Source organism: Botryllus schlosseri, chromosome 15 (assembly GCF_051294905.1).
Source record: "Botryllus schlosseri isolate E-star chromosome 15, Bs_hap1, whole genome shotgun sequence".
Lineage (NCBI taxonomy): Eukaryota > Metazoa > Chordata > Ascidiacea > Stolidobranchia > Styelidae > Botryllus > Botryllus schlosseri.
In genome coordinates, this window is record NC_137250.1 from 15,948,725 (window position 1) to 15,974,249 (window position 25,525).

General features: G+C 40.9%; 2 protein-coding genes across 3 annotated transcripts in view; one reads left to right on the forward strand and one right to left on the reverse strand.

Moving 5' to 3' along the window:
• LOC145457976 (methyltransferase-like protein 27) overlaps positions 1 to 25,525 on the forward strand; it is an 83,957-nt gene that overhangs the window by 17,661 nt on the left and 40,771 nt on the right. The gene's annotated exons all lie outside the window — the stretch shown is intronic.
• LOC145457141 (sodium- and chloride-dependent GABA transporter 2-like) lies at positions 1,306 to 25,376 on the reverse strand. The gene is made up of 13 exons (XM_080335308.1): positions 24,121 to 25,376; positions 23,838 to 23,969; positions 14,102 to 14,277; positions 13,967 to 14,037; positions 11,795 to 11,927; positions 11,594 to 11,728; positions 10,954 to 11,057; positions 10,802 to 10,895; positions 6,897 to 7,040; positions 6,691 to 6,828; positions 2,878 to 3,090; positions 2,647 to 2,817; positions 1,306 to 2,321 (listed from the first exon to the last, which is right to left on the reverse strand). Exons 1-13 carry the CDS (start codon positions 24,242 to 24,244, stop codon positions 2,223 to 2,225), a joined length of 1,734 nt encoding a protein of 577 aa, XP_080191434.1. The 5' UTR covers positions 24,245 to 25,376; the 3' UTR covers positions 1,306 to 2,222.

The following is a 25,525-nucleotide window of genomic DNA, read 5'->3' on the forward strand; positions in this document are numbered from 1 at the left end:
TCTCGTAGTGGCACAACTACTACTTACAATACCCATATACTCGTAGAGAGCTGAGGTGGTCAGTAACGAACTGCTACTACTTTTTTTGACTTCACTATAGTAGGTTTTGCCGACTTGTACGAGTTACTCAAGTGGATATGCTTTACACTGAATAGTGTTTTAGGCAAAACCTAATTACTTTTTAATCTTTGGATCTTATAAAGTATAAACTAGGCTATACGGATATCTATGGTCATGTTTATGACTTGAAATTGATTTTTAAAAAAACTGTACTGAGCCACTGTATTACAGTACCTGAATATATTTTCGAAAATTGCGCCTATGTGCAGTAGGCTAGGCTATCATTAGTCATTTGACACCATTCGAGAAGATGCATATTCCTATTTTGGGATTAACCATCTACGATTAACTTGCAAAGGTATGCGCAAAGTTATAATGACTATTTATAACACCTTTTTCAAATTTATTTGTCGCTAGCTGTCTTAATATTAATATGCGTTCCCCTCCACCAAGACAGAACGCCTAATGTATCGGGATGAGCATTTCGGTGTCGGCCGTTGCCGCGTCACGACACACCAAGACGTTGGAAATGACGTTTCGTCTAACATGAGACTCTGCGAAGGAGCGAAGTGTGCCGCCAAAAAGTTCTGCGGCGAGGAAATTTTGACCCAAAAGGACCGCCCCATGTTGGTAGAAACCGATATCTATACCGATATTTATGTCGAATTTTACCTTGCCCATACTCGCCTAATATCCTTGTCCTGGCAATCTGCGAGCCCCACATTACAAATGCCACCCGTATAGAAAAACTGTACTGGAAAATGCTACTTCAACTCATAGAAGTTAACGCGATGCTTCTACTTGCACATTAGTACAACCACGGACTACTTCAACCACGTCTGGCAGGGAGTAATCAATAAAGAGCTATTCGAAGCCAGTGTTAAGACCCGCCTAGAAACTAATAACAAGGTAGTTATAAAACTGACTATCTATCCATGGAATCAATGGCTTAGCAACGGGTAATTATTCGAAACATTAAAATTTGTCTTCTTTATTGCCTTTACCCACAGTTTCAGAAGTCCAGCCCGACAACCGTGTTGTTGGAGACGCTTCCATCTTCTGTTGTAAAATTGTCGAATTCTGCCCCGGATTTCAACACATGCGGGTGCACGTCTCTGCTTACGGCGCATCGGACTCGCGAATTCTAGATAACCCTGATTGATACTAACGGATTTCGAACCGCATTCAACATTCTGGTAACTTGGCTTCTAGGTCTCCACTGCAATTCATTCCCTAAGGCAGTATACGATCGCATGTCAATATGATGTTTGTTATTGGTGCAAACAAAACGTACACTATATGAAATCTGTAGCAAGAGCGATTCCAATCATACGATGTCGATTTACTAATTACAGCAGTTTCCATATACCGACAACTGCTGATGTTGAGGTGCGATACTCATGCAGTGATTAGAGTCGTCGCCCAGAAAGTTGATCTAATTCGCAATCGATCAAAATTATACGCCAGAAACAGTATCACATTTTATATTATATTGTTTTCGATTTGATTTTCACCGCCGATTTCTAGTAGAATCGTGCAAATATTACGGCATCGTATTTTCACTTGAAAATGTTCTCACGTCTCCGCAACTGGTAACCCCGGTGGCGGAATTTGTTTTTTGTGTGCAAAATACCTGTAAAATCTTGTGTACGCTAGTCATTATGTACGTGGTGCAAAAGACCTAATCGGTGATAAGCGCCACTATCCAAACAATAATAATAATAATACTCAAACTCCAACATTGTCCAGGTACTTGGGCGTTATCCGGAGCGAATGAATAAACTAACCAACAATAACTTGAATACTGTCAAAGCAATTGCGTGCAACAAAATAAATTGAATGGCGAAGCGAGATAAGTTATGAAGGCTTAGGACAGTGTGGAGTTAACCGGGTGGCGTTAGACATTCCAGGCGCGTGGATACACGCAAGACCGAATCCGATTTCCATGAGAAATTGTCTGGACAAGCATGCAGTTTGACAAATTTCTTAGCGTGTATGTTCCTCACGCGTTTAAAAATCGAGCAATGACGTGACATGAGTAGAAGTAGTAGAAATGCGTATTTGACGGAGTAGCATATACTCATGACGTTTTGCGCATGACGCAAATAATCGAGACGCTGAAGCACATCTCACAATGCAATATTGCTCTTCCACGAATTCTGTCAGACAGCTGACAACATTTCCTCTTTTTCTTCTTTTTCGTTAATGTCACAGGCGACAGTTCGTTTCATATCTTTCTTCCGTACAGCATTTCTAAGTTTCTATAACGCAGAGATATCACAGCGTTCATTAAAGTTGTTTTTTTCCGAATACGAAGATATATGTTCATGTGCGGCTTGAGTCGTCACAACTATCCGACTCAGTAACCTGATGATGGTCGTATGATTTTCACGCCGCGTACATATTTTATACCTTAACATATTTCTCCTGCACAGTAAGATTCATAAGGTGACATGTATATAATATGCTACAGTTTCAATATATAGTTTGACGCCCATCCTGACAATATTGACCCTCACCGACGTGTCGTATGCGAAGCAATACTAATCCGAATTCTCGTTATCCTAAAATATAGGACGATCTCACCTCTTTGAACGTATCTCCTTTAGCTTTATACAAAACCCAGGCAGCAGTCAAAGGAAACGCCAACGATGATGTAAAAGCTATCCCCCACCCCAACACGTTGGCCCAAGTCGGGTACACATAATCGTCGTATTTCAGTGTTTGATAAATCGACAGGGAATAAAAAGCAAATGTCTAAAGACGTGATACTCTTGTTAGATATTTCAAAATACAACATAACGCAGCGTCCCTTACCAGAGATATCGCAGGTCCAATATATTTCCAAGTGTAATGGAACAAATACTTCATCTTTCCAAGTTTGAAACCGACCATATCTTCAATTAGGATGCACATGTCTTCCGCTCCGTATATCCAGCCGATCGCAATGAATTCCGAAAAGGACAGAAAGAAAAGGCACCATCCGGTCACTCCGTAGTTATTAATGATCTCCAACACGTAGATTCCTCCCTGTTGGCATAAATTTAAACGCATCATTCTGCAGCGACTCCCTATATTGATGAAATGAGATCATAATAAACCAACGATGATATTAATATAATTGGTCATGTTTGCGGTCAATGGGACTGTTGCATAGGACTGCCATACGTCCGGAATTTCACTGTTTAAACTGCGTCCGGGAAGAAATTTTGAAATATGCTTAAATATCCGGAATTTTCAAGGCTTGAAGGGACTCAAAATTTTTCGTAAATCAGCATATACAATACCTAATTTGGGAAAAGATTTATGCGACTATAGAAACTTTTCATTGCGCTGCGCGCTATTTAGTATCGCACATACTGATTTTAATATGGGTAACCCTGTCCTCGCAAAAACTGCAGTTGAAAAAATATTAAAATAACCACCATTTACTGTAATAAGACCAATTTTATTCGCATTATAAGATAACTGCATATTCCTAGTGTCGGTAAGGCCGTTCGGATGCTTTAGTTAAAGAGAGTGGTTTTCAAGCTAGGACCGTTTGCCGTTTCTGTGGATCGCTGAGATGTAGAACTTGATCAGCTTCCAACATAGGACGTGAGTAAGTCTAGAAAACTTGCTGATCTTTTTTTAGTAGTCAGCTGACCAAATTCTGAGGTGGGCCACGGAGCATTTCAAAATTGGAAATGGAGTCGCTACCATGAAAGGTTGAAACCACGGGATCTGCATCCTGCTGGTGCGGACTCGCTTTTTGGCTTATGAATCGTCCTATCCGTGCGACGTAACCCTGCATTTTCCAAATCATCACCTCCACCTGCTCTACCGCTTACTTTCATCACGTGGCGTGACAGAGGATACAATTTTTTAGTGATACAAGGAAGAATGAACATTATTGGCAGAATTCATTCACAAAATTTAATAATCAGATACACATAGAAACCAGATGCATATAGTAAGCTCCCAGACCTATTGTGGACTCCAGACCAGTGTTTTTTTTTGGTTGGGAGTTGACTTTAAACTATTGTTTCGATTCTGGATACAATACACAGCCACATAGCTGCACCGTCCTAACAGTAGAACAGGGCTGTCAAACACACGCCTGGCGGGTCAGACAAGTCATCCGGCGCGTGAAGATGTCTGTTGCAGACCAAATGAAAACACCGACCCTAGCAATCAACAGAGCTCAAATTATGGATATGGCGCAATAGCCTAGATCAGTGGTTCTCAACCGGGGTCCGCGGATCCCTAGGGACCCACGAAGCATTTTAGGAGGTATGCGAAACCGCAAAATTTGCAAACGTTTTGATATAACCATATTTGTATTTTTTTAGTTAGAGATATCACGAAGCCGTTTCGCTTTATAACTGCTAAAACTTCAGGACTCAAATGAATAGAATGGCTGTCTAAGATGAAATCTTCTACTGTGCAAACTCATTTCAATTGCCAAATTGCCAATAGCTTACTGATATAAACCTGTTTAAAAAGGTTTTGTTGAGATTTCAGAAAAATTCATTTGCTGCTGTAATATACATGACCGTTATTTCAGATTAACTTCAAGATGAGCTGCTTGATAGAAATGACTCGGCTAGGCTGAACGTTAATATGTTAATTAAAGATATGTTTCTCAATTTTGGTGCCATATATGTTGCGATCATACCCAATGGTGTCGTCTGAAGCATTGCGCGTTATTATTACATTCGCCATCATCTATCTTGGTGGGAAGGGATTTTCGGTACCAGTATAAATCAAATCCACGGCGTGGATTTCCAAGACCTGACCACGTATTTCAAGAAATGCAGCTACTGAATTCGCTTTGAAATAAGAAAATTCTTCCCTTTCTAAATAAATAGTATGATGTTATTTTCAAGAAAAGTCATTTATTTGCGGTTTATCACCTGCCTACAGTTGTAACACCAATGGGTTGTGGATTAAAGTCCGACCGAGGTCGACTCCAGAATTCCGAACTAAGGCCCGTATTCAAGAAACCTTACTCAGTGCTCAAACTCATTTTGCGTCAACATTGCGTAAGAATCGGTATTCAGAAAGCAAAGCGAGAGAACGAGTTTGAGTTCGACTGGAGTCGAACTTGACGCTCTTTCGAGTTCTACTTTTGCGGTTATGGTATTCAATGACGATCTCAGGTTGGAGTCGATCTCGAAATGCGGCGTTTGAGCAAGCGTTTTCCGAGTCAAGCCGTGGGCAGACTCAAGGCCTTACTCATTCCCTTTTTTACGGTTTGGCCCTGAATATATTGCGGAAATTGCGCTGTGAGCATGTTTGGTGCCTCAATTCACAATTTCTACTCTAATATATAGCACCGTTATAAGAAGGAAATCATTTTCTAGCGCCGTATGGCTTCATCGTTGGCTGCGTAGGCAAAATTGGTTAATTCCTCACAACGCTCTGTTTTTTCACTTAATGTAAATCGTAGTTACGTAGCATCATGATATGTAGAAACGAATGGAGGATGAATGCTACTGAAAAACCACACACAAGCTGTTGTCTACAATAGCGATTCCCCAATCCTAGCAAGAACCGAATCCTCAGCGATGCGTACAAATGCAATACACGATGGTAGATGACCTGGCGCTTTATGGATGTACGCAATGTTAGATCATCGCAATACAGTTGATAAAACCGTCCGCACCTGTGTATGGCGAAAATATCAACAACGCGGTACCAATACCCATCATCAGTAATCCAATAAATAGCTTGTGCTTATGCCTGAAAACTTGAGGGTGAAGTCTGGTGTTTCATTATTTGAAAATATTTGCTTTGGCTACTACAGTATGTCAAATAGTCATGTTATTGAGCGGTGTTATTTCGTCTATACATCCAGCGTATAATTTTAATGTAATGTGTTGACGTAATTGAGGGCAATACTAGGCAACCAACATCACATCCAAACCCGCGGATTGCCAGATCGCGAGTAATTAACAAAACCGCAGACGTCTGCAAGCAGTCATCAAGCTGTCTAATCTATCGAGTAAAGACTCGAAACCGAGCAACGCTCGAAATCCTACCCGAATACCAAACGATCTCTCGAATCGAGCTTGACTCAGCCTTTGCTCCGTCGAGCACGACCTGAGTTTGAGATAGAGATAATCTCTGAATACGGATTGTTGGAGGTTTATCAAGGCTCCTCCTCGTTATCTCTCATCCACGTAAGCGGTGTCTTACAAAGACCTATAGAAGTGGGCCGTGCTACAAATCGGCAGTTACGGAAAATTTGAAAAATATCGGCCTGGTATAAACGACCACAGTAGTCGACAGACACCATGAATACCACAAACAAACAAGCAAACCTGCCTACAGATAATATTTGCACAAGACAGATGACGTCAGCACGATAATTGAGATAAATTTGTACTAAACAGGGGTCCGTGACGGTTCAAAGGGAGTCCGCTAAGACAAAAAGGTTGAGAGCCACTGGCCTAGATAATCCACGACATATGTTACAAAATCCACTCCTGCATACAATCGATAGCTAGAGCATTGCTCGTGTGACGTCATATGTGTTCATACCTCATTTTAAAAGCCGCTAGCTGGCGTTAAAGAGTGTCGGGAATTGGGCCACGAAAATATTTTAACTCGAATTATAGCATATATATTTCAATAAAATATACCCACTGAAGTTATCATTGTCATTCCAAATAGCATCATCACAAACGCCGTCACTCCAATCCATACTTCGTTGGCGTATTTAAATCGAAACCATTGCGGCAATGTGTCGCTGATGCAACACACAAATGTTTCGTGGTAAACGAACTGTGTGTTGATAAATTACGTTGATTTACTTCCGTTATTCATGGTTTCTATATCATCATATACATTACCAAACTATCAAAGCCGATCAATAGCATCATACTGAAAAATAGCGGACACCAGATTTGATGCCCTGGTAGTAGAGACATTGCCGTCGGGTAGATCACGTATACAAGTCCGGGCCCCTTCTCTGCAATATCTCCAACTGTGACATTCTAAAATAAATATTATATAGAATGTAAAGAGCGATCTTCAAATTTTGTCGCATTCAATCCAATCACAATAACTTCTATAGAATCTAATTATTTGCAGGCCGTCAATATGATAATGATCACCGATTGTGGTTGACATGAATCCGTCAGCGCACGGCATAATCTCATGACGCCGATTACATGTCCAGTTTATGACAAGTATTCGCTATAAGGAGGACATCAGGTCATAAGTGACAAGGACTGTCTGTTGGCCTGCGGCATTAACGGTGGTTTGGTACTGAATTGGTCCGATCAAGGACTGAGCAATCGCGTTGCATCAAGGGTGAGCAACATATAGGTCAGGCGTCACCAACACGCGATCAGGTTTGAGATTACGGAAGAAAGCTTAGTAAAGCATCTATAAATGCTAAAATTTATTTCAGTTCAAAAATATTGTTGCGGTTCAAATTAAGCTATTGTCCTGTGCCCAACATCACTATTTCTCACTAGCCCAGACATGGGCAAAGTGCGGCCCGCGTGCCAAATGCGGCCCGCGAGAGGATGCTTGGAATTCAAAACGTAAAACCTGCTTTTTGAATGTTGATGCGTGGACTAAAACCATAGTCTGTATCAACTGGACAGGAAATCGTTTACTCTGAAGCCTGTTCAGTTCATGCTCATGTTCATTAACACGCCACGATTACGCTGCCTACGTACGTCGCTTGCGTAATCCAGACTCAATATAAAGTCAATGTAGCAAAGTATGAGTATAGCAATTAATGTCACAAGAAATCACTCTTTCCATATAGTTTAGTGCAAACCTTCTTTGTTGTCATTGTCATATTACGCATTATACGGCTGGTGTTTCAAATTGTTACGTGATACGTTTCCAAATCCCTAATTCGTAAAACAAGTCAATCAGTGCTCGCGATTACTATGTCACTCATCACACCCATCACCCATCAAGGATGAACGAACAGGTATGTCAAAAAAGGAATCCCAATGCTGAAATTCAAAGAAGGTTTAGTTACAGCACTAAATATTTGTATACTGGAGTCAGAGGTTAACCTTTTATTTTGTGCTGAGCGTGTAGCCGAGATTTAGGATTTTAATTAAAGTTGGTCTTATGACAAAAACACGAAGACAAACACTCGGACAACGGAAACCGAATTTCAGAAAAACAACAAGCTTCGCTCAACATCATGGCTATTTAAGCTGCACACCAGTGCACAGTGCACACTGTTCGAAAGGCAGCGACAAGACAATAAGCTTATTTGTAGGCCTACTATCCAACTACATTTCAATGCAGTGGTTCTCGAACCGGGGGCGTAAAAGCATCAGAAGGGGGCGCGAAGCCGAGGTTAAATGAAAATAATTAAACCCCCACCTCATAGTTGGTACTCTGTGTTTTGTCCGACTTTGATATTTAAGAATTCTCCCATCAATCGCCACCACCTTCCATATCATCAAACTATCCGTTGGGATTGCTAGCATTCTGGTCGCTCTTTTTGTATTTTGTGATATCAAGATAAGGGGGCGTGAAATTTTTCACTATCAGAAAGGGGGGCGTGCATAAAAAATTTGAGAACCACTGTTTTAGTGTCTTAATAGTAGAACGTGGATACGAGTTTAAAGAGAATTGAAGATGTATCATGTTTAACATTGCTTCGAATCATGACGGCAAATAGATATTTTTTTAATTAACCGCCAAATTCCCATTACTTAACATCAACACATTCACTGAGCAGCATTTGATAACAATGTAATTTAGAAATAAAATTAAAATACGCTACAGAATATAGCTAAAACTTTTTACTCGGCCCGCCAACGTCTATTCTACTTCTCATTTGGCCCGTGGAGAAAAATAATTGCCCACCCCTGCACTAGACGATAAGGCTTCGGCGACGGTAATAGCATTCCATGGAGGATGAGCTAGCATATATTAATGGTAATATTGCCTTTGACGCGCAATAGCCCAGACACTGCCAATACCGAGACGCAGAGAAAACGAGTTGAGGCCTGCCCACAAGATCAATCTTTGTAAGAAGATAGTTTTCCAGTAACTACCGTGTCCAGCTAACCCCAATACGGATTCTTTAATCGCTGAAAGTGTAGTCAGGTATGGTGTCTCGTGCGCAGCTCATAGTTCAAACTAGAAGGAAAGTAATTATCATTTTGTCGTATAATTATTTCTTTAATAAACTGGTATTTATTTTGTGGTAACTATATGCCCGTAGCCTGATGTGTAAGAGAGCACAGCGCTATACTGACGTAAAGTATTAAAAGGCTGTTGGTTAAACTGTGATTCTTGTTCTAACCGGATATTGAATTCATGCGAGACGCAGCCGCCACAAAATTTGAAAAGTGGCCCGCCACCCGTTTTGAGTTTGCGACCCTAAGTCCCTATGGTAATTTATTAAAATACCATTTAAGTAGTATTAGATGATGTTTATTAGTGTGTGGTAGATTATCCTAAAGAGCTTCACTCCTATACTTCCATATATGAGAGCCTCGCAAGAAGATTTGTCGATCTTTCGCTAATTCAATCATTCCATTGTACATGTGCAGGTGGAATTGTGCAAATGTGCATTTTGCATAGAGACGGGAGCGACATATAAACGAATCGGTTTTCACAGGAGATAATAATCAGTCAGCCACGCGCACTATTTACACCGATGCTTCATGAGGTAATGATTGTGATTTCCTGTATATCGTTTCAAGATACTATGTGATAACTGATAACACGGTGTTACCAATACATGTCTTTCATTTCCTGTATCATTCCCTATGTTTCAAGATAATCTACGGACTTTACTCTATGTGTTAATCATAGTTACCAAGATAATTACCAATATATATTCCGTTATAAACCGCATTTCCACAATCATTTGGCCTTATTTTATTCACGTCTACAGTTATGTAGGCCTATTTGAAACAAGACCGTCTACTCCCGATGTAATGCTTGGCGTTTTGGGTACGTGACCCGTTGCGCGTATTTTTGGGCTACATTCTACTTCTATACGATCCATAGATATTCCAGATAAATAAAACTGAACTCAAGCTACAATGCCTTCCACATAATATATTTGCTCAATTGCTCAGTGCTTACATTTATGTCTTGGGCCATTTGTGTAGAGTTAGAAAAAATATCTACTGGATACCAAGAGACCAGTAATGCATCTGACACTCCATAAGCCACGATCAACAATAATTGTTTGGCCAACGCATTTCTCGCGAGAGAAATCTTTCATTTCTTCAATGAGCCATCGAGCTCATTGTTGCCCTTGGTGTCGATATTGCAACCATGGTTCTGGGCTATCTTACCTTTCAGTTTGCAGCTTAATGGTGGTATGGTGGTAAAGTTGTGCAATTCAATGATCTATTTGCATTCATTCTAAGCCACGGATAAAGGAAAATGAAGTGTATTGTGACTCCATTGTGGCACAATTCATTTCAGTGTATTGGTATTGATCTTTGTCGGTTAATCTTTGACTTTCCTATTATTACTATCACTCCCTTATTATTTAAGCCAGTTATTTACATAGGCTTGGATTGGTTGGAAACGTGATTGCAAATTAGATGGTGGCCTCAACTGAGTCGACCAGATTCTCAACGGACAACAACCGACAAGGTATTAAAAGCCGAATGTCCAATTAAATTAGATGTTAATACACTGACGTTTGAGAGGTTAAGGACTTCACGGTTGCCGAAGTGATATACAAATGATGAATCCACAATTCCGCATTTTATAATATTTACGCCAATCGGGAACATCTGCAACAAACCTTCTCCAACGCCAAATGCCCCAGCACAGTGAAGCAGGCGAAGCCGGCCAGAAAACTAGTCGCGGCGTTTGAAACCAGTAAGATGATCACGTCTCTGAAAGATTTCTCCGGCGGTTACAAGTTTTGACGAAATGCCGAATTGCTGCTGTTACCTCAAAAAGTTATACTTGTATGCGTTGAACTTGCTGATCGTTGGCAGACCCCCTGTGCACACCCCGAACGAAAAGAGTACTTGTGAAGCCGCCTCTGACCATACCTTAAAATGAAAACAGTCTCGAAACTCCACTTCGATGACACCCGCACTTTCAGAATCCATGAGCCCTTTGCGACATAACTAGCACAATATCCCCTTACCACGATGAGGTTGACATTGAAGCAGTCACAAGGAAAACGTGCGATAACGACAATTTTGTTCCGCGTGTATTCTATAATATGTAGACAATTCCGGAAATCAGATAAATGATCGTTGTTACAACTGTACCAAATGGTCCAAACGTCATCAGATTAAGGGTTACCTCACGCCAAACTTAGGTCGATATCAAATTGGTCGGACGGCCCCTTAAATCTCGTGGAGGGCCGAACGGAGTAATATTCTGATAGAACGAGCGCATGAGCTCTCAAATTATAAAAGCTATCCTATTGTGAGTATTATGCAGGCAATTCTGCTATAAATTGCTGCAAATACGAGGTCACCAAATTATTGAATTTAATTAGCCTTATTTGCATGTATATTTTGACTATTCGCGCTTTCACCGAATGACCTTAGTCCTAACTAGATCTTCGGAGATATACCTTCATTTTTCCAAGCTTAGTAATATCCGGCTTCAAATACTCCTCGATTCCGCTGGCAGCTCCGTCTAACGTTGCCCCTCTAATAGTAAGAACCACTAACATAAGTACAGGTGCCGTGGCAGTGAAGTAGACCACCTGTTGACATATTACCTACATGGTCAACTTATTATTGCCTATATAGGCATTATGGTACCACATTACCTTGCTTGTCCACCCGATACCTTTCCATATCGCGAAATACGTAGCGATCCATACTGTCGCCAGGCAAAGGAAAAGCTCCGGGTTGATTGTACCGTAGTCTTCAAGACTATTACTTTTTCCTAATATGTAATTTCTGCGTGAATGATACAGGGTTAGAGCTGTGGATGGGCGTTCCGTAATCTATTCTGGACGCCGGCGCACTATTCTTGGCGCAAGGTGATATGTTACGATGTGACTGTTTTTCCTGCCAACAGTAACTACACTTCGCTCATTAGGATATTATCATATCTGAGCGTTCACGAGGTATAGCTCAGGTTGTATTAAAAACAGAAATCGATTTGAAACAACTATGTTTGAAACATGGCCCTGGTGTAAGACATGCTTTGTATCGATTTTTTTAGCCATAACGTCACAAATCTTTTATTTAGACGTCACAGTGGATAGAGATTGACCATTTAAAATATAGGGTAAATATGGCTCCTTGACGAAAAAGTCTTCCGACCCCTGTCTTAAACGAACTAAAACATATTTGCCCAGTTGTGCTACATCGTTATGCAGCATTTTACGGTCGGGGATCATCATCATCAGAACATCCGTCCGTACCAACGAGCTACATCTACTTGCTATAACTGTGTTGAACGACCACGATTTCTAGGGTTCTAACCATTCCATATCGTATACGTCGCCTATATAAGGCTGCAAATCGTCCGTAGGATCATGCTACATGTTTTCCGGAAGTATTTTGACAATTATGTCATAATTATACGACTTTTGAAAAACGATTTCTTAAAATAACATTTTATTAAACAAAAAACAATGTGTTTGAAAACACCCTTCATTTTAAATGCAACTCTAGGTATAGCAAACACGTTGAGAGCGTGAAGTCAACCCGTTTCAGTATTCTTCAAAATATCATGAGAAGAATGAGAAACTGCAAGCCTAAAAATAGTGTAATATGATTTATATTTTTTCAACTGATCTGAAACTTCAAATTGATTACTCGGTAAAGCTTGTCGCATTTTTGTATCACTCACGTCACGATTGTAGAATTAACAACTCTCCGGACATGTGTGTAGAGCAGCGGTCGGGAACCTTTTTGGGCAAAAGAGCCAAATTTGCCATATATTTAATTTTGTTATTCCAAAGAGCCATACAACGATGTCAACTGTTACGTCACAATTGAATATTGGTTACGTCATTGTGGCGCGACATCGAAGTTCACTACATAGGATTCGTAATGTGACACCCACACTGTTGAAAGCGGTTGCCCGACATGCGACACAATGCGAAACGGCAGTTGAGCGATAAACAGGCGACACGTTGGTCGGGAACATTTTGCAGCTACATATTGGTAATTCAATCGGGAATATGGACGGCTATGCTTGCAATTTGGATTTGTAATTCGGAACGTCACTTTCAAGTTAATTCATTTCTCGTCATTGATCAGGAAGACAATAATGTGCATTTGAAAAGTTCATTGTCATTTGTCATGCAGGCGTCTCCATATCTGCTATTCTCTATGACCAATCACCGCATCGCACAATTCAAGGCGTGCGAAGTCGAGTACAGGTGATTCGCGATTGATAATGGCTGCCATCGTGACAGAAACTTTGTTTCAGAAATTATACAAACTTCGTATCGAACTAGACGTATTAGATTTTTCCGATGTTCACCCCTAAATAACTTGAAGCATCATTGTATGATCTAAAAAAACTATTATATTGAACTGATAAATATGCATGGATAAATATGCATTGAGCAATTATTAGAAGGCAACATTTGACAAGAATTTTGGGATTTGGAAAGGGATACACCCTGTTTTGACCTCACACAGACTTGTCTAAGCTACCACAAGAATAATATTGATTCTGGCCGTTATGAAAATTCTATATCTAAGTTATATTGATAAATTAGATGCGAATTACGTGTCAAATTAAAAATTTATTTTGGAGCCATATCATATCCTCAAGAGTGCCATATATGGCTCACGAGCCATAGATTTTCTACCCCTGATGTAGAGGATATTAGAAAACTGTACATGCAATGGGTACAAGTATAGACCGTGTGAGATAGTTGATCTAATAAATCATTCGAAATAGGTACAATCAATAGCAATGCCAATACAAGTGGCGAACAAACACAACTTTGTAGTTTAGCAGATTATTGACATACTTGAAGTATTCTTCTACTGACGATCGGTAAGGCAGTGATCCGTTTTGATGCGCAAGGGCTGGTGCAAACATCTTAATTAAACATAAGCAACAGAAATTACAATATTGCACAAGATATAGCATTCCACTAACATACCATAGATTTGTTCCCTTCGACCGGAATGCAGTTATCTGTGTTCCAAGTATTATTGCATGACATCCAAACTGCCTCGTACGAAAAGGAAACCCACATCCACCGCACCGCCCATGACATCAGTACCGCCAATACGGTAAGCCAGTATGTCATCAGGAAGGGGGCAGTGTAACCGAGACCTAAATTAGGTACATCTTAATTCTATGATATTGAATCTGATCAAGAATCCGAACTATAGCCCACACATCGTCGAAGATTACACTATGTTTGATATACGATCCTATATGTTTCAGACATCCTCATTATTCACTTGCATTTCCTAAAACAACAACCTGTCTGTCTGTAAATTCGTACATATTGTGCGCCAGGCGGTCACATCAAACGTCTATGAAAGCTGAAGTCAAAACTCTGAATTCAGTTGGTACTTGAAACCGTTAAGTAATTAGGGTGGAATTCATGATATATTTGACTCCACTGATAATAGTAATAATGATATCGATACATATACAATATAATATTGTTTAATTTCAGCATAAACCTTGGACGTGTACAGGAAGCTATACTGTATTTCATATTTTGTCGGCTTTGGATAGTTGTAATTTGGATATTTGTGACATCCCACTAGGGGAACTACAGCTACCGCAATCTATAATAGCAGGCGCCGTGTCCAATCTGGGAAAGAGGTCCTATTCACCACTATTGAGCGCTGGACAACGTGGTAACATATCAAATTTGAATGTATCTACATCAGTGGTTCTCAAACTATTTTAGACATGCCTCCCTTTGTGATAGTGGAAAATCTCGCGCCCCTTATCGCCATATCAAAAAAAAAACGATCAAAATGACCTACAAGAATGTTTGCAATCACAACTCATAGTTTGTTTGCATTTAAGGTTATGACTGTTGAGAGACCTCTCAAATATGAAATTAGCACTATACACAGAGCAATAACTATCAGCTGGACATAAATGGCACGCAGCGAGAGAATATTTTCAGTTGAATAATTTGTCAAAAATAATCATGTGCAATGGTATAGCATCAGTGGTCGGGAACCTTTTTGGTCCGAAGAGCCATATTGGCCCTATTTTTTCCATCTCAACTCCAAAGAGCCATACATGCCAATCAACTGTTACGTTACAATTGAAAAGTCGTGACGTCACGGTAGCAATAATTCGAGCTCACTACACGGGATTTCTCGTGTGCGCCATATCTTCTCGGTAAAAACTGGTATTTATTGTTCGAAAGTAAAGCTCGAAACGAGAGGTAAGGCACAGACGGACCAAGCCTCACCATTGATAACGCAATTCATCGGAAGTAGCTTAGAATTTATTATAACTGATATTAATCGAAAGTGACTGTCACACTGATTCTGAAAATCTAAATACTTATCGACATGTCAATTCTCCAAGTATTCGACGGTAACATAAGGTTGCGCTACACGACTACATTTTATCGCCGGTACTACACAGTGCTTTATTTATCAAACAAGAGCGTGGATAGCTGTGACTTTGTTTGTAAATCGAGTTTGTAATTGTCACATCCACAACAGTTCATTATGCGCCGTAGATAAGGAAGACAATGCTTATTTAAAAACTGCGTTTTGGAATGGGCGTCTCCATATCTGCTATTCTCTATGACCAATCAACGTATCGCACAATTCAAGATTTCGAGTCGGGTACAAAAAATTCGCGACTGATATTAACCGCCGGCGTGACAGTAACTTAAATTTGATGATTTTGAAAAGAGGGGGTCCGAGCCCCTAAACCTGAAGACGGCATTCTCTTTACCTCTCAAAGACATGTTTAATGTTTATACTGCCACGAGAATAATTATTCTGGCCGTGATGAAAATTTACCAACAAGTCGTTGCAATATTGATCAATTCAGTACAAAAATATATATTTGGCAAAGAGCCATATCTTATACCCAAAAGAGCCATATTTGGCTCGCGAGCCATAGGTTCCCGACCACTAGTATAGCTGCCAAGGCGCCGGACGCTAATTTTCCTTAGGTAAGCGGATTCGATGACGTCACAAAGGAATGACGACATAATGTGACAGAATTGATAATTAGGGTTAATATAGCATCGATTCATTAGGGTAAAGTGCATGCGTAAATGCCGATTATACAATCTCTTAGTGTTGACGAACTTATGCGTATTGCGTATGATAAGCTTGTCAACTAGTCCGGAAGTGCTGTCAATTAGCGAGTCCGTGATCTCTCGTGAACAATCGCCGCTTATCAACGCGTATTACATAACCTCGGCGACGATTTGCGCAAGTCCAAATGTGCGAGTTGTTATGGAATCTGTTCTATAATGGTACCGATTTCAGGTGGTTCAAATCTTACTCGTATTTTACAACTCAAGCCTTGACACACATCCTACGATGGTTATGTTCAAGTATTAGCGGAATTCAATTACGCACGCACAAACGCACATATGTCTGCGGACATTCGATGGCATTCAGTTTCGCGATGTCACTCTTTAATCACAATCCCTAATCAACATACACTTAACGGCATTGTCTCCAAGCCATCTGGAGATAGCAGCCAATGCATGCTAGGCCCGCGACGCGATAGTTGGTCACATGGTCAGCGATGATATATTTCGTACCAGGCCAACTGCAGATGCGATTGTGTACGCCAGCGATTATATCGTGTGCACTAAGCCAATGCAGATGCGATTGTGCAGGCCAGCGATGGTATAGCGCGCCTATCGCAGATGCGATTCTTCAAGCCAGCGGAACCAGGCTTGTTGCAGACGCGATAAATCAGGCCATCGGTGATTGCCGAGCGCGCGGCAATCAATGAACTAATTTCGCGATCATCTCCGCTAGAAATCGCGTCGCGTTACATTGTGCGTGCACAGACGAATCTCGCTAATTGGCAACACGCTTCTCGCTAATTGGCCGCGCGCAACGGGTTACCTTGCTCACATAAGCGGCAGCAGGTAATGTCGCAAACGGAAATACATTGCGATATTGTTCTAAATAGCACAATTGACGCTTATGCCGATACATGCCAAACGAAATTCCAGGTATGCCGCATACCTAAAAAGTTGTCTAGGTGTGCGTGGCATACCTTGCATACCCAGGTTCGGCGCCTATGGCTGCTATAGCATGTAACATATACACATTTTTGCAATTTTAGTTTCTAATACCTTTTATCTTCCGACTTAAGTTTGGCTCAGGCGAATCTGACGATAAGCTACTTCAAATACCAATGGCAGTGCGTAATTCTAAGCCATTTCGATTTAAATCCACATTTCTAAGATCCTATATGTTAAATATGGTATATGGCGTGACCTCATGAGGTAATATTTCATTTCGCCATAAAGTTATGTCTCATTGCGCGCTCTATACAAGATGCTTGAAATCTAAACCACAACAGCATTAGTCAACACCTACACTCCTACAGTCTACTACACGCATCCACCATGGAGTTACTCCTAATTCAGGGACATATTCTGATCGGTGCAAGGTTCGGTATCAGTCTCAATTTAACGTTGGTATATGGATGGTACGACGAAACTATGGCATTTAAATCGTAGTATAAGTCGGATTATTGCCGCTGTTTAAACTTGGAAGTTTCAGCACTTATTAAACTCATTCCGATTTCAAGTAATTAAATTTCTCTCAGGCGGCACTAGGGTTGGATTATCCGGATAACGGTTAACCGATTAACCGCAGGTTTTTGTTCTATCCGATATCCGGATATAATTCTGCCGGTTAACCGGTTAAAAGATAATCGTTGCAAATGCGTTTTACCAGCGTGTACTCAAAGGTGGTGCGGACACTCGAAAAAGCACGTGACCGTCACGCCCTGATACCTTTTATTACTTTGTTATTGTCGATCCGTCTGCACCACTAATTAAAGGCAGATTCGCTATTGGTCTTTGTTGATTTTGACTGTATTCCATATCGAGTTGGGTGACAAGATTTAGTATGGTATATTTTGATGCTGTCATCTAGCACTGTACCAAGTTTCAAGGCTGTGACTCAATGATTAGCGTAGTAATTTCGCTGTCAAAGTCGGATATTTGGTAGATGAGCGCGGACCGATATATCGCCGACTTTGATAACGGAATTACCATGCTAATCATTGAGTGACAATCCTGAAACTTACTGCGAAGTTAGATAACACAACCAAAATATACGGTAACGAATTTCGTCATCCATCTCGGCATGGAACACTTTCAAAATTCACATATACCAATACCAAATTTTGCGAAAATTGCTTTATGCGGTAGGCTCAATGCCAAATCAGCGCACGCAGACCCTGGATACTCGACTCTGATAACGTACTTACCCGAGTTGGATCAATTACAATACTTTAATTCATTTACAATTGCAATTACAATTACTTCCTTGCATGTTTAAATTACATTACAATTACAATTACTCAATGCTAAAAATATCAAATTACAATTACAATTACAATTACAATTACTGTTAAACATGTAATTAATTACAATTATAATTACAATTACAATTACTTTTAAACAGGTAATTGATTCAGTAAAGAGGTGTTCTTTGACAACCGTAGCGACGTAAGTAGCAACAATCTCAAGCTATTCATGTTTCATTCCTGATATGTAGAATACCCTTTAATTAAAAAATTCGAACGTATTCGAACTATTCCTAATCATGAGTACTGAAAACTACAAACACAGAAAAATGTTTCAAGCGACTGGTAAGAACCTAAGATTTGAGCGACTAACAGGGAATAGGCTACAGGACAGTCAATGAAATGTAATCAAACGATTAGGCTACTCAGAGCTGAGTCAGGATAATGAAATGTAATTGGTAAGGCGTCAGCGATAAGGATGATACCGATAAGGTGCGTGAAATTAAAATAAATGCAAAAGGAAAGAACCTCCTGATAACTAGGAATTACAATATTTTGGTTCGCATTTACATTTTCACTTGCTCGGAGACTGTTATATTGCAATTGATGAACATGAGGATGGGAAAAGTTTCTGGCCCCAGTAAATTAGGCCAAGATTGGAGGTAATATTGGGATAACATCTCTACAAATGCGTGATCAAGTTTGATGAAGCCTTGGTTGGAAACTTGAACTTTTTTTGCTATTGTTGCAACAAGCCTCGGTATTGGTCTGAGATTTAAAAAAAAACTTTGACCGTGGTGTAGGAAATGGTTCAGCACAGGGTTCAGAAAAGTTTATTTGCTGTTCATCCATTTTTTAAATATTGAGATTTAGTTTAGCCCACTGGTTGTCTAACTTTTTTAGACACGCCCCTTTTATGACAGTGCATATTTCGTGCCACCCCTATCGTCGTAGCACACAATGAAACCAGAAAGTTAGCAATCCTTACATATAGTTTGATAGTATGGAAGGTTCTGACTGTTGATGAGAGAATTCTCCAATACGAAATTCAGACTATACACCGAGCAATAACCATAAAACGGAGGTGAATCGGGCCAAACACGGAAAAGATTTCAGTTCACTGGAGCGTCGCGCCCCGTTCAGATGCTTTCACGCCGCCCAAGGGGGCACGCCCCCAGTTTGAGAACCACTGGTTTAGCCTATATTGTAATTCACAGAGTTTTCTGTTGCTACTGAAGTATGGGAAACAGTTTAGCGTGACTGAATTATCTAGTTATAACGCTGCACGCATAGAACACCGATGTATATAGGCTAATTATTACATGTGGTGATTGTTTACTAAGGCCTTAAGGCCCCTCGTCGTCATCCTGGTTCGTACCAGATTTTCACTGTTGCGACGAATAAATGATTGATTCATTGATTATTTTATGTTGTGATTGTCAGGTTTCCATGAAAATGTAATTGAGATTGTAATTGAGCAAAATTTTGATCAAATTACAATTACAATTACAATTACACAAAATAGAAATGCTTCAATTACAATTACAATTACATGAAAAAATGTAATTAATTACATTCAGCTCAATTACAAATTACAATTGATCCAACTCTGGTGCAGACGGATCGACAATAACAAAGTCACAAAAGGTATCAGAGCGTAACGGTCACGTACTTTTTCGAGTGTCTGTCCAGTGTCCACATACAGATAACTAACCTACGGATAGATACGCAACACCCGTCGTCACGCTCTCTTGCCTGGAGGTGATTACTGCTCACTCAGCAATCTGAACGCAGCATAATTGCTAATCCCATAGCTGACGGCCTGAGCGCTCAAATTAAATAGAGTTGATCTTATTTCAAAGCTACTGTCGCGTTGATTCTGAAAATATACATTAAAAGCTCATTAAGGGAATGGAACCAGCTCGAAATAGCCTTCAAAGTCTGAAAATCGGCATTGTTGCTAACAATGGGAGCGACGTTGCACAATGACCATAACAATGGCCCTTGTATGGTTGCGATTGTTTACAACAATGCAGATTTTCAGACTTTGAGGTGTATTTTGAGTGGGTTCCGCTGTCCTGATCAGATTTTAATGTATATTTCCGAAATCAGTGCGACAGTAGCTTTCAAATAAGATCAACTTTATTTAATTTGAGCGCTCAGGTCATCAGCTATGGTATTAGCAATTATGCTGCGTTCAGATTGCTGAGCAGTAATTACCTCCGGGCAAGCAAGCGTGACGACGTGTGTTACGTATCTATCCGTAGGTTAGTTATCTATAGTCCACACCACCTTTGAGTTCACGCTGGTTTTACAATAGTAAGTTTCTATAAGTCGTATTACCAGTTGTTGAGCGCGGCCAATTAGCGAGAAGCGTGTTGCCAATTAGCGAGATTCGTCCGTGCACATTGCACAAGGTAACGCGACGCGATCTCCCGCTGAGATGACCGCGAAATTAGATCATTGATTGTCTCGTGCTCGGCAATCGTCGCTGGCCTGATTTATCGCGTCTTCAACAAGCCTATAGTTGCGCTGGCTCGAAGAATCGCATCTGCAATAGGCCCTGTGCACACAATATCATCGCTGGCATGCACAATTGCACATGCACAATCGCATCTGCAACAGGCCTGGTACGAAAGATATCATCGCTGGCCTAACTATCGCGTCTCATACCTAGCATGCGTTGGCTCGGGGTCTACGATACCTGTAGGCCCCGGTTGGCTCCTATCTTTCGATGACTTGAGACAATATGCCGTTCAGCATGCTGATTAGCGATTGTGATTAAAGAGTGACATCGTGAAACTGAATGACATCGAATGTTCGCAAACAGGTACCGATGTGCGTGCGTGCATGCGTAATTGATTTCCGCTGATGCTTAATTCGAAAAAATCGACCCCCCCCCCCGCATTTTTTCACAACCCCTCCCCCCTTCCTGATTTTACGGCTGGCTACGCGCCTGATCACGTGAATTTCTCAAGGAGGAATTAGGCAGAAGAATGGGCCAAAAAGAAATGTAAAATGTTTGAAACTTCTGGCAAACGACCTGCCAACCTTTAGACCAGGGGTTCTCAACCCGCGGCCCGCAGACGTTTATTTTGCGGCCCGCGACATTTTCCATTATGAACACAATTATTCTACTGGCACATCATTCTTACATAATAATTAAGTTTCTTAGCTCCCTTATCGCACCGTCTCTGTGTCGTTTGATTATACTCATTCTTTGATGTGTCCCGGTTTCTTGATATTTGCTCGGGTTCGGATCCTTATTGTTATGAATCGGTATTCGGCTTGACTCGAGTTAAAGAGAATTCCGCTACGTAGTAGTTCTGAAGAATGTTTCACTCACTGCGAATGGATTGAACAGAAACAAGAACAAGGAACGGGAAATGCAACGGCGAAAACTGGCTTTATAACTCTGCGTGAAACATTGAATTTGCTCTCTCAGATACAAATGGAAACGCGATGTGTCATATTTGTCGAAGATCAGTTGTCATAATGCAGCGTAGAATCTGAAAATGATACCGCGGGAGTTTCTTCTGGATACATATCGGCTACTCTTAGGAAAAAACGTTTCTAGCTAGGTGTCAAGCCCATCAATCCTAATTTTGAGGCATTGTTAAAATTGCCGACGACGTTGAAGACGCAACGTTCAAAATTACTATGAACGGGGCCTACGATATCGTATATCGTAGGCCCCGCTTGTAATATCGCTAAACCTAAGAAATCTACCAGAGAAGGTGTGATTTCAATAAAACTTCAATGTACTGTGCGAATATTCGCTGTTTCCAGAACTTAGCAGCAAGGACATCACCTGACAAATTTAGAAGCTATCAGTCAGTTGTGTGATTCAACCGTGGCCAACTTTAGAAGCTACAGTCAGTTGTGTGATTCAACCGTGACGCATGTTCTGAAACACGTTGCGGTGTAGATTACTTTAGCGTAGCATTGGACGAAGCCACCGACTCCAGATACATTGCATAATAGCTAATAATTATCTGGGTGTATTTTATCAGAGTGGACATATTTGCAGAGGAAATTCTGCCAGGGCATACGTGGGGAGGGGACAAGCAAATACATCAATCTGACGAAGCTGATGCAGGGTGCAGGGCTCCAGCCATAGAAGGAATGGAGAAGGATTGATTGGTTCGCTCAGAAATGACCCCGAACGCCAGACGTCTTCTCATATCACTGAAAGCTCAAAGTGATAATGGCCTCACAAACGAAAGTTACCATCATATTAAGCTTTCTCACTCGAACATTGAAACAGGGGGTTGGGTTCTCTGGTTGAAGGGTTTGAAGGTTTGCACATTGCACATACCGACTTGGCAACGAACGCAATGCACGCTCCATGGAGGGATTCACTTGCGCCGCTGGAATATGACATATTCTCACAAGAGACAGCAACTGCAAACTCACGAAGGCTGTCCATTAAGGCTTTAGAATGCATAGCAATCCACTAAATGCCCGTATACGACTGGTAAATAGGCTACAGTAGCCTAAATTAAATAATAGCCCACAAATAAACGGTAATAATGGTCTGCGGCCCGCAGCGTTTATTGCTGTGTCAATGCGGCCCGTGATACAAGGGAAGTTGAGAACCCCTGCTTTAGGCTCTCTACGAAGCGCTGCTTACTATTCAGCCCACTTCTGTGGAAGCAGAAAGAACATTTAGTGCATATGGAGTGTGGACTCTTTGTTACAATACTCCGGCCCCGTCTACAGGATTCCACAATTGATGCATTGTGCTTTATACGGAGGGCGTTGCAAGAGTTTTGAACATTAAATTTGCGTGGTTTTTCTCGTATTCGCTGGTACTGCGCGTGTACGTAGATCTACAATAACACGGTGTAATGATTTTACGATCCATTTTTCATGCAAACCTCGTGAAATTGATTGTCTCACTTAACAGTTATTATCCGGTTAACCGGTTAGATAAATTCCAAATATACAGATATATCCGTTATTCGGATAGTGAAAATAATTGATATCCGAACTAACCCTACTTGGCACCCCTATGAGATGCTTTCCCATCCCACAAGGGGGGCTTGCTTCCAGTTTGAGAACCACTGATCTATGCATGGTCAAAAGTCATAAACTATATTTCCTCCTTCGGAGCACATGCGAAGCGTGTAGCCTAGGGGTGAAAGGCGTCTTTGCCTCCCAAATATTCGACGAGGACATTATGACGTCATCTTTGTTCAATAAAATGGGCTCATGACGTCGCATCATTGTTGAAAAATTTGCAACACGCCAATTTCAATCTGGCACCTCGCCAGGCTACACCTAGTCGTAACATCATCAGCCATCACTATACATCAGCATCGCATAAGTAACTGTTTTAGTTGTGTTAAATCCAAACAGATGAAATCCCTCTGAAATATTCTGTAATTTACCTTTAAAAAGTGGAATAACGCTCCAAACTTTTATAACACTTTTTCCTGTGTATTGTCCCAGTGCCGCTTCAATCGCTGCCAGGGGCAGTATCAAAAGAAGAAGCAGAATCAAGTACGCCATTATAAACGCACCTGTAATTATGATATCATTCCTTCATGTAAGTGAAAGTACTGCGTGTATTACAGATGTAACGTTGGATGCAACACGATCCAAACGTTAAAACCGCAGTTATACGCGGAATTTGACAATCAGGTCCTTATCTATATGATACGAATTTCTTACCTCCTCCGTTCTTGTAACAAACGTATGGAAATCTCCAGATATTGCTGAACCCGACCATGAGACCTACCAGGTTTAGCGCATAGTCGAACTTGGTCTTGAATGTAACTGTTTTCTTGCCAGCCATACTCTTCGTTTATTATTCTACTTAAACCAACTGTTATCATAAGTATAAATATGCTATATTGAAGAGTCGAGTCTTCCAGAATTTTATGGACAATTAGAAATGAATGGATGGAAGGTCGACGGGAACAATTGAGTTCGAAAATGCGCGATTCCGCGAGGTATAGCCAAGTAAGGGCTAGTATTGTGCAGAAATGCGCATTATGCTTTGGTAGGTACAGAATATCATCCAGGATTCGAGGTCGGGTATCGGATGCTATAGCTTTACATAACCGACACTTAAGGTTGCATCTCCGTATAAAATCAAAAGGATTTTGAAGAGAATTGCCACCGTGCACTTCTCAAATCAGAACACGGTTTATTATAAGTCTAGCGCGAAAGTACAATGTTATACCCAAGACACAGTGCGATACAATAAATATTCATAAGAAGGTGTCGAATAGTCGAACGACTTTGCAAAGTCTATCAATCAAATATATACCCACCTTGACCTATCTTCAAAATGTCTGGTAGATCAGCGAGATTGGAAAGGTATATTTCACATGGTATACGTCTCGTATATGCGGACAAAATCTAACATCACGCAATCTCATTCTCGGGAGTATTTTCATTTCACGCTTGTTTTTAGACCGGGTTGGTGGTTTTCGATACCATGCCGCGTACAATATCATAATCTCATTCCAGAACAGCCTCAACCTTAATCCACGGTAAATTCAGCATCTGATACACGAATATATTTCCTTCTGAAGTCAAATGATTGGACTGCAATGACATCGCCGACATGAAGGCGCGTGCTTCGCTGCTAACGCAAACGATCCTGCAACTCGCTATGTGATGCGGTCTGGCGATGCGGTTCGTATCACGTTGTTCCAGCAGCGTGTACTCAAAGGCTGTGTGGACAGTGCTGGGAAAAAATCTCTCTTTCACGCTCCGGTTAGGAAGTCGACATTGTGATTGTAGATTCGTCTGCCGCACTGATTAAATGCAAAAGTCGGTATTGTCATATGTTGATTTTGACGATGTTTCATATCGAGATATTTGCACAGGTCTGTCGGACCCGCCGCACCTCGCCATGACGTCGTTACTTTGACACTGCGATACTAGAAAACCAGGCTGGAAGCGTTTTTTTATTGTTTATACTTATTTTTCGCGCGTCTATTATTACGTCTTTTGCAACTTTCCTTTTTCAAGTTCCAGTACTAGTGATGATGATTCATTTCCTTCGTCCGATTTATAGAAACGCGACGCGCCCGCAAACTCTATTTATGATGAAATCCGCTTTCTC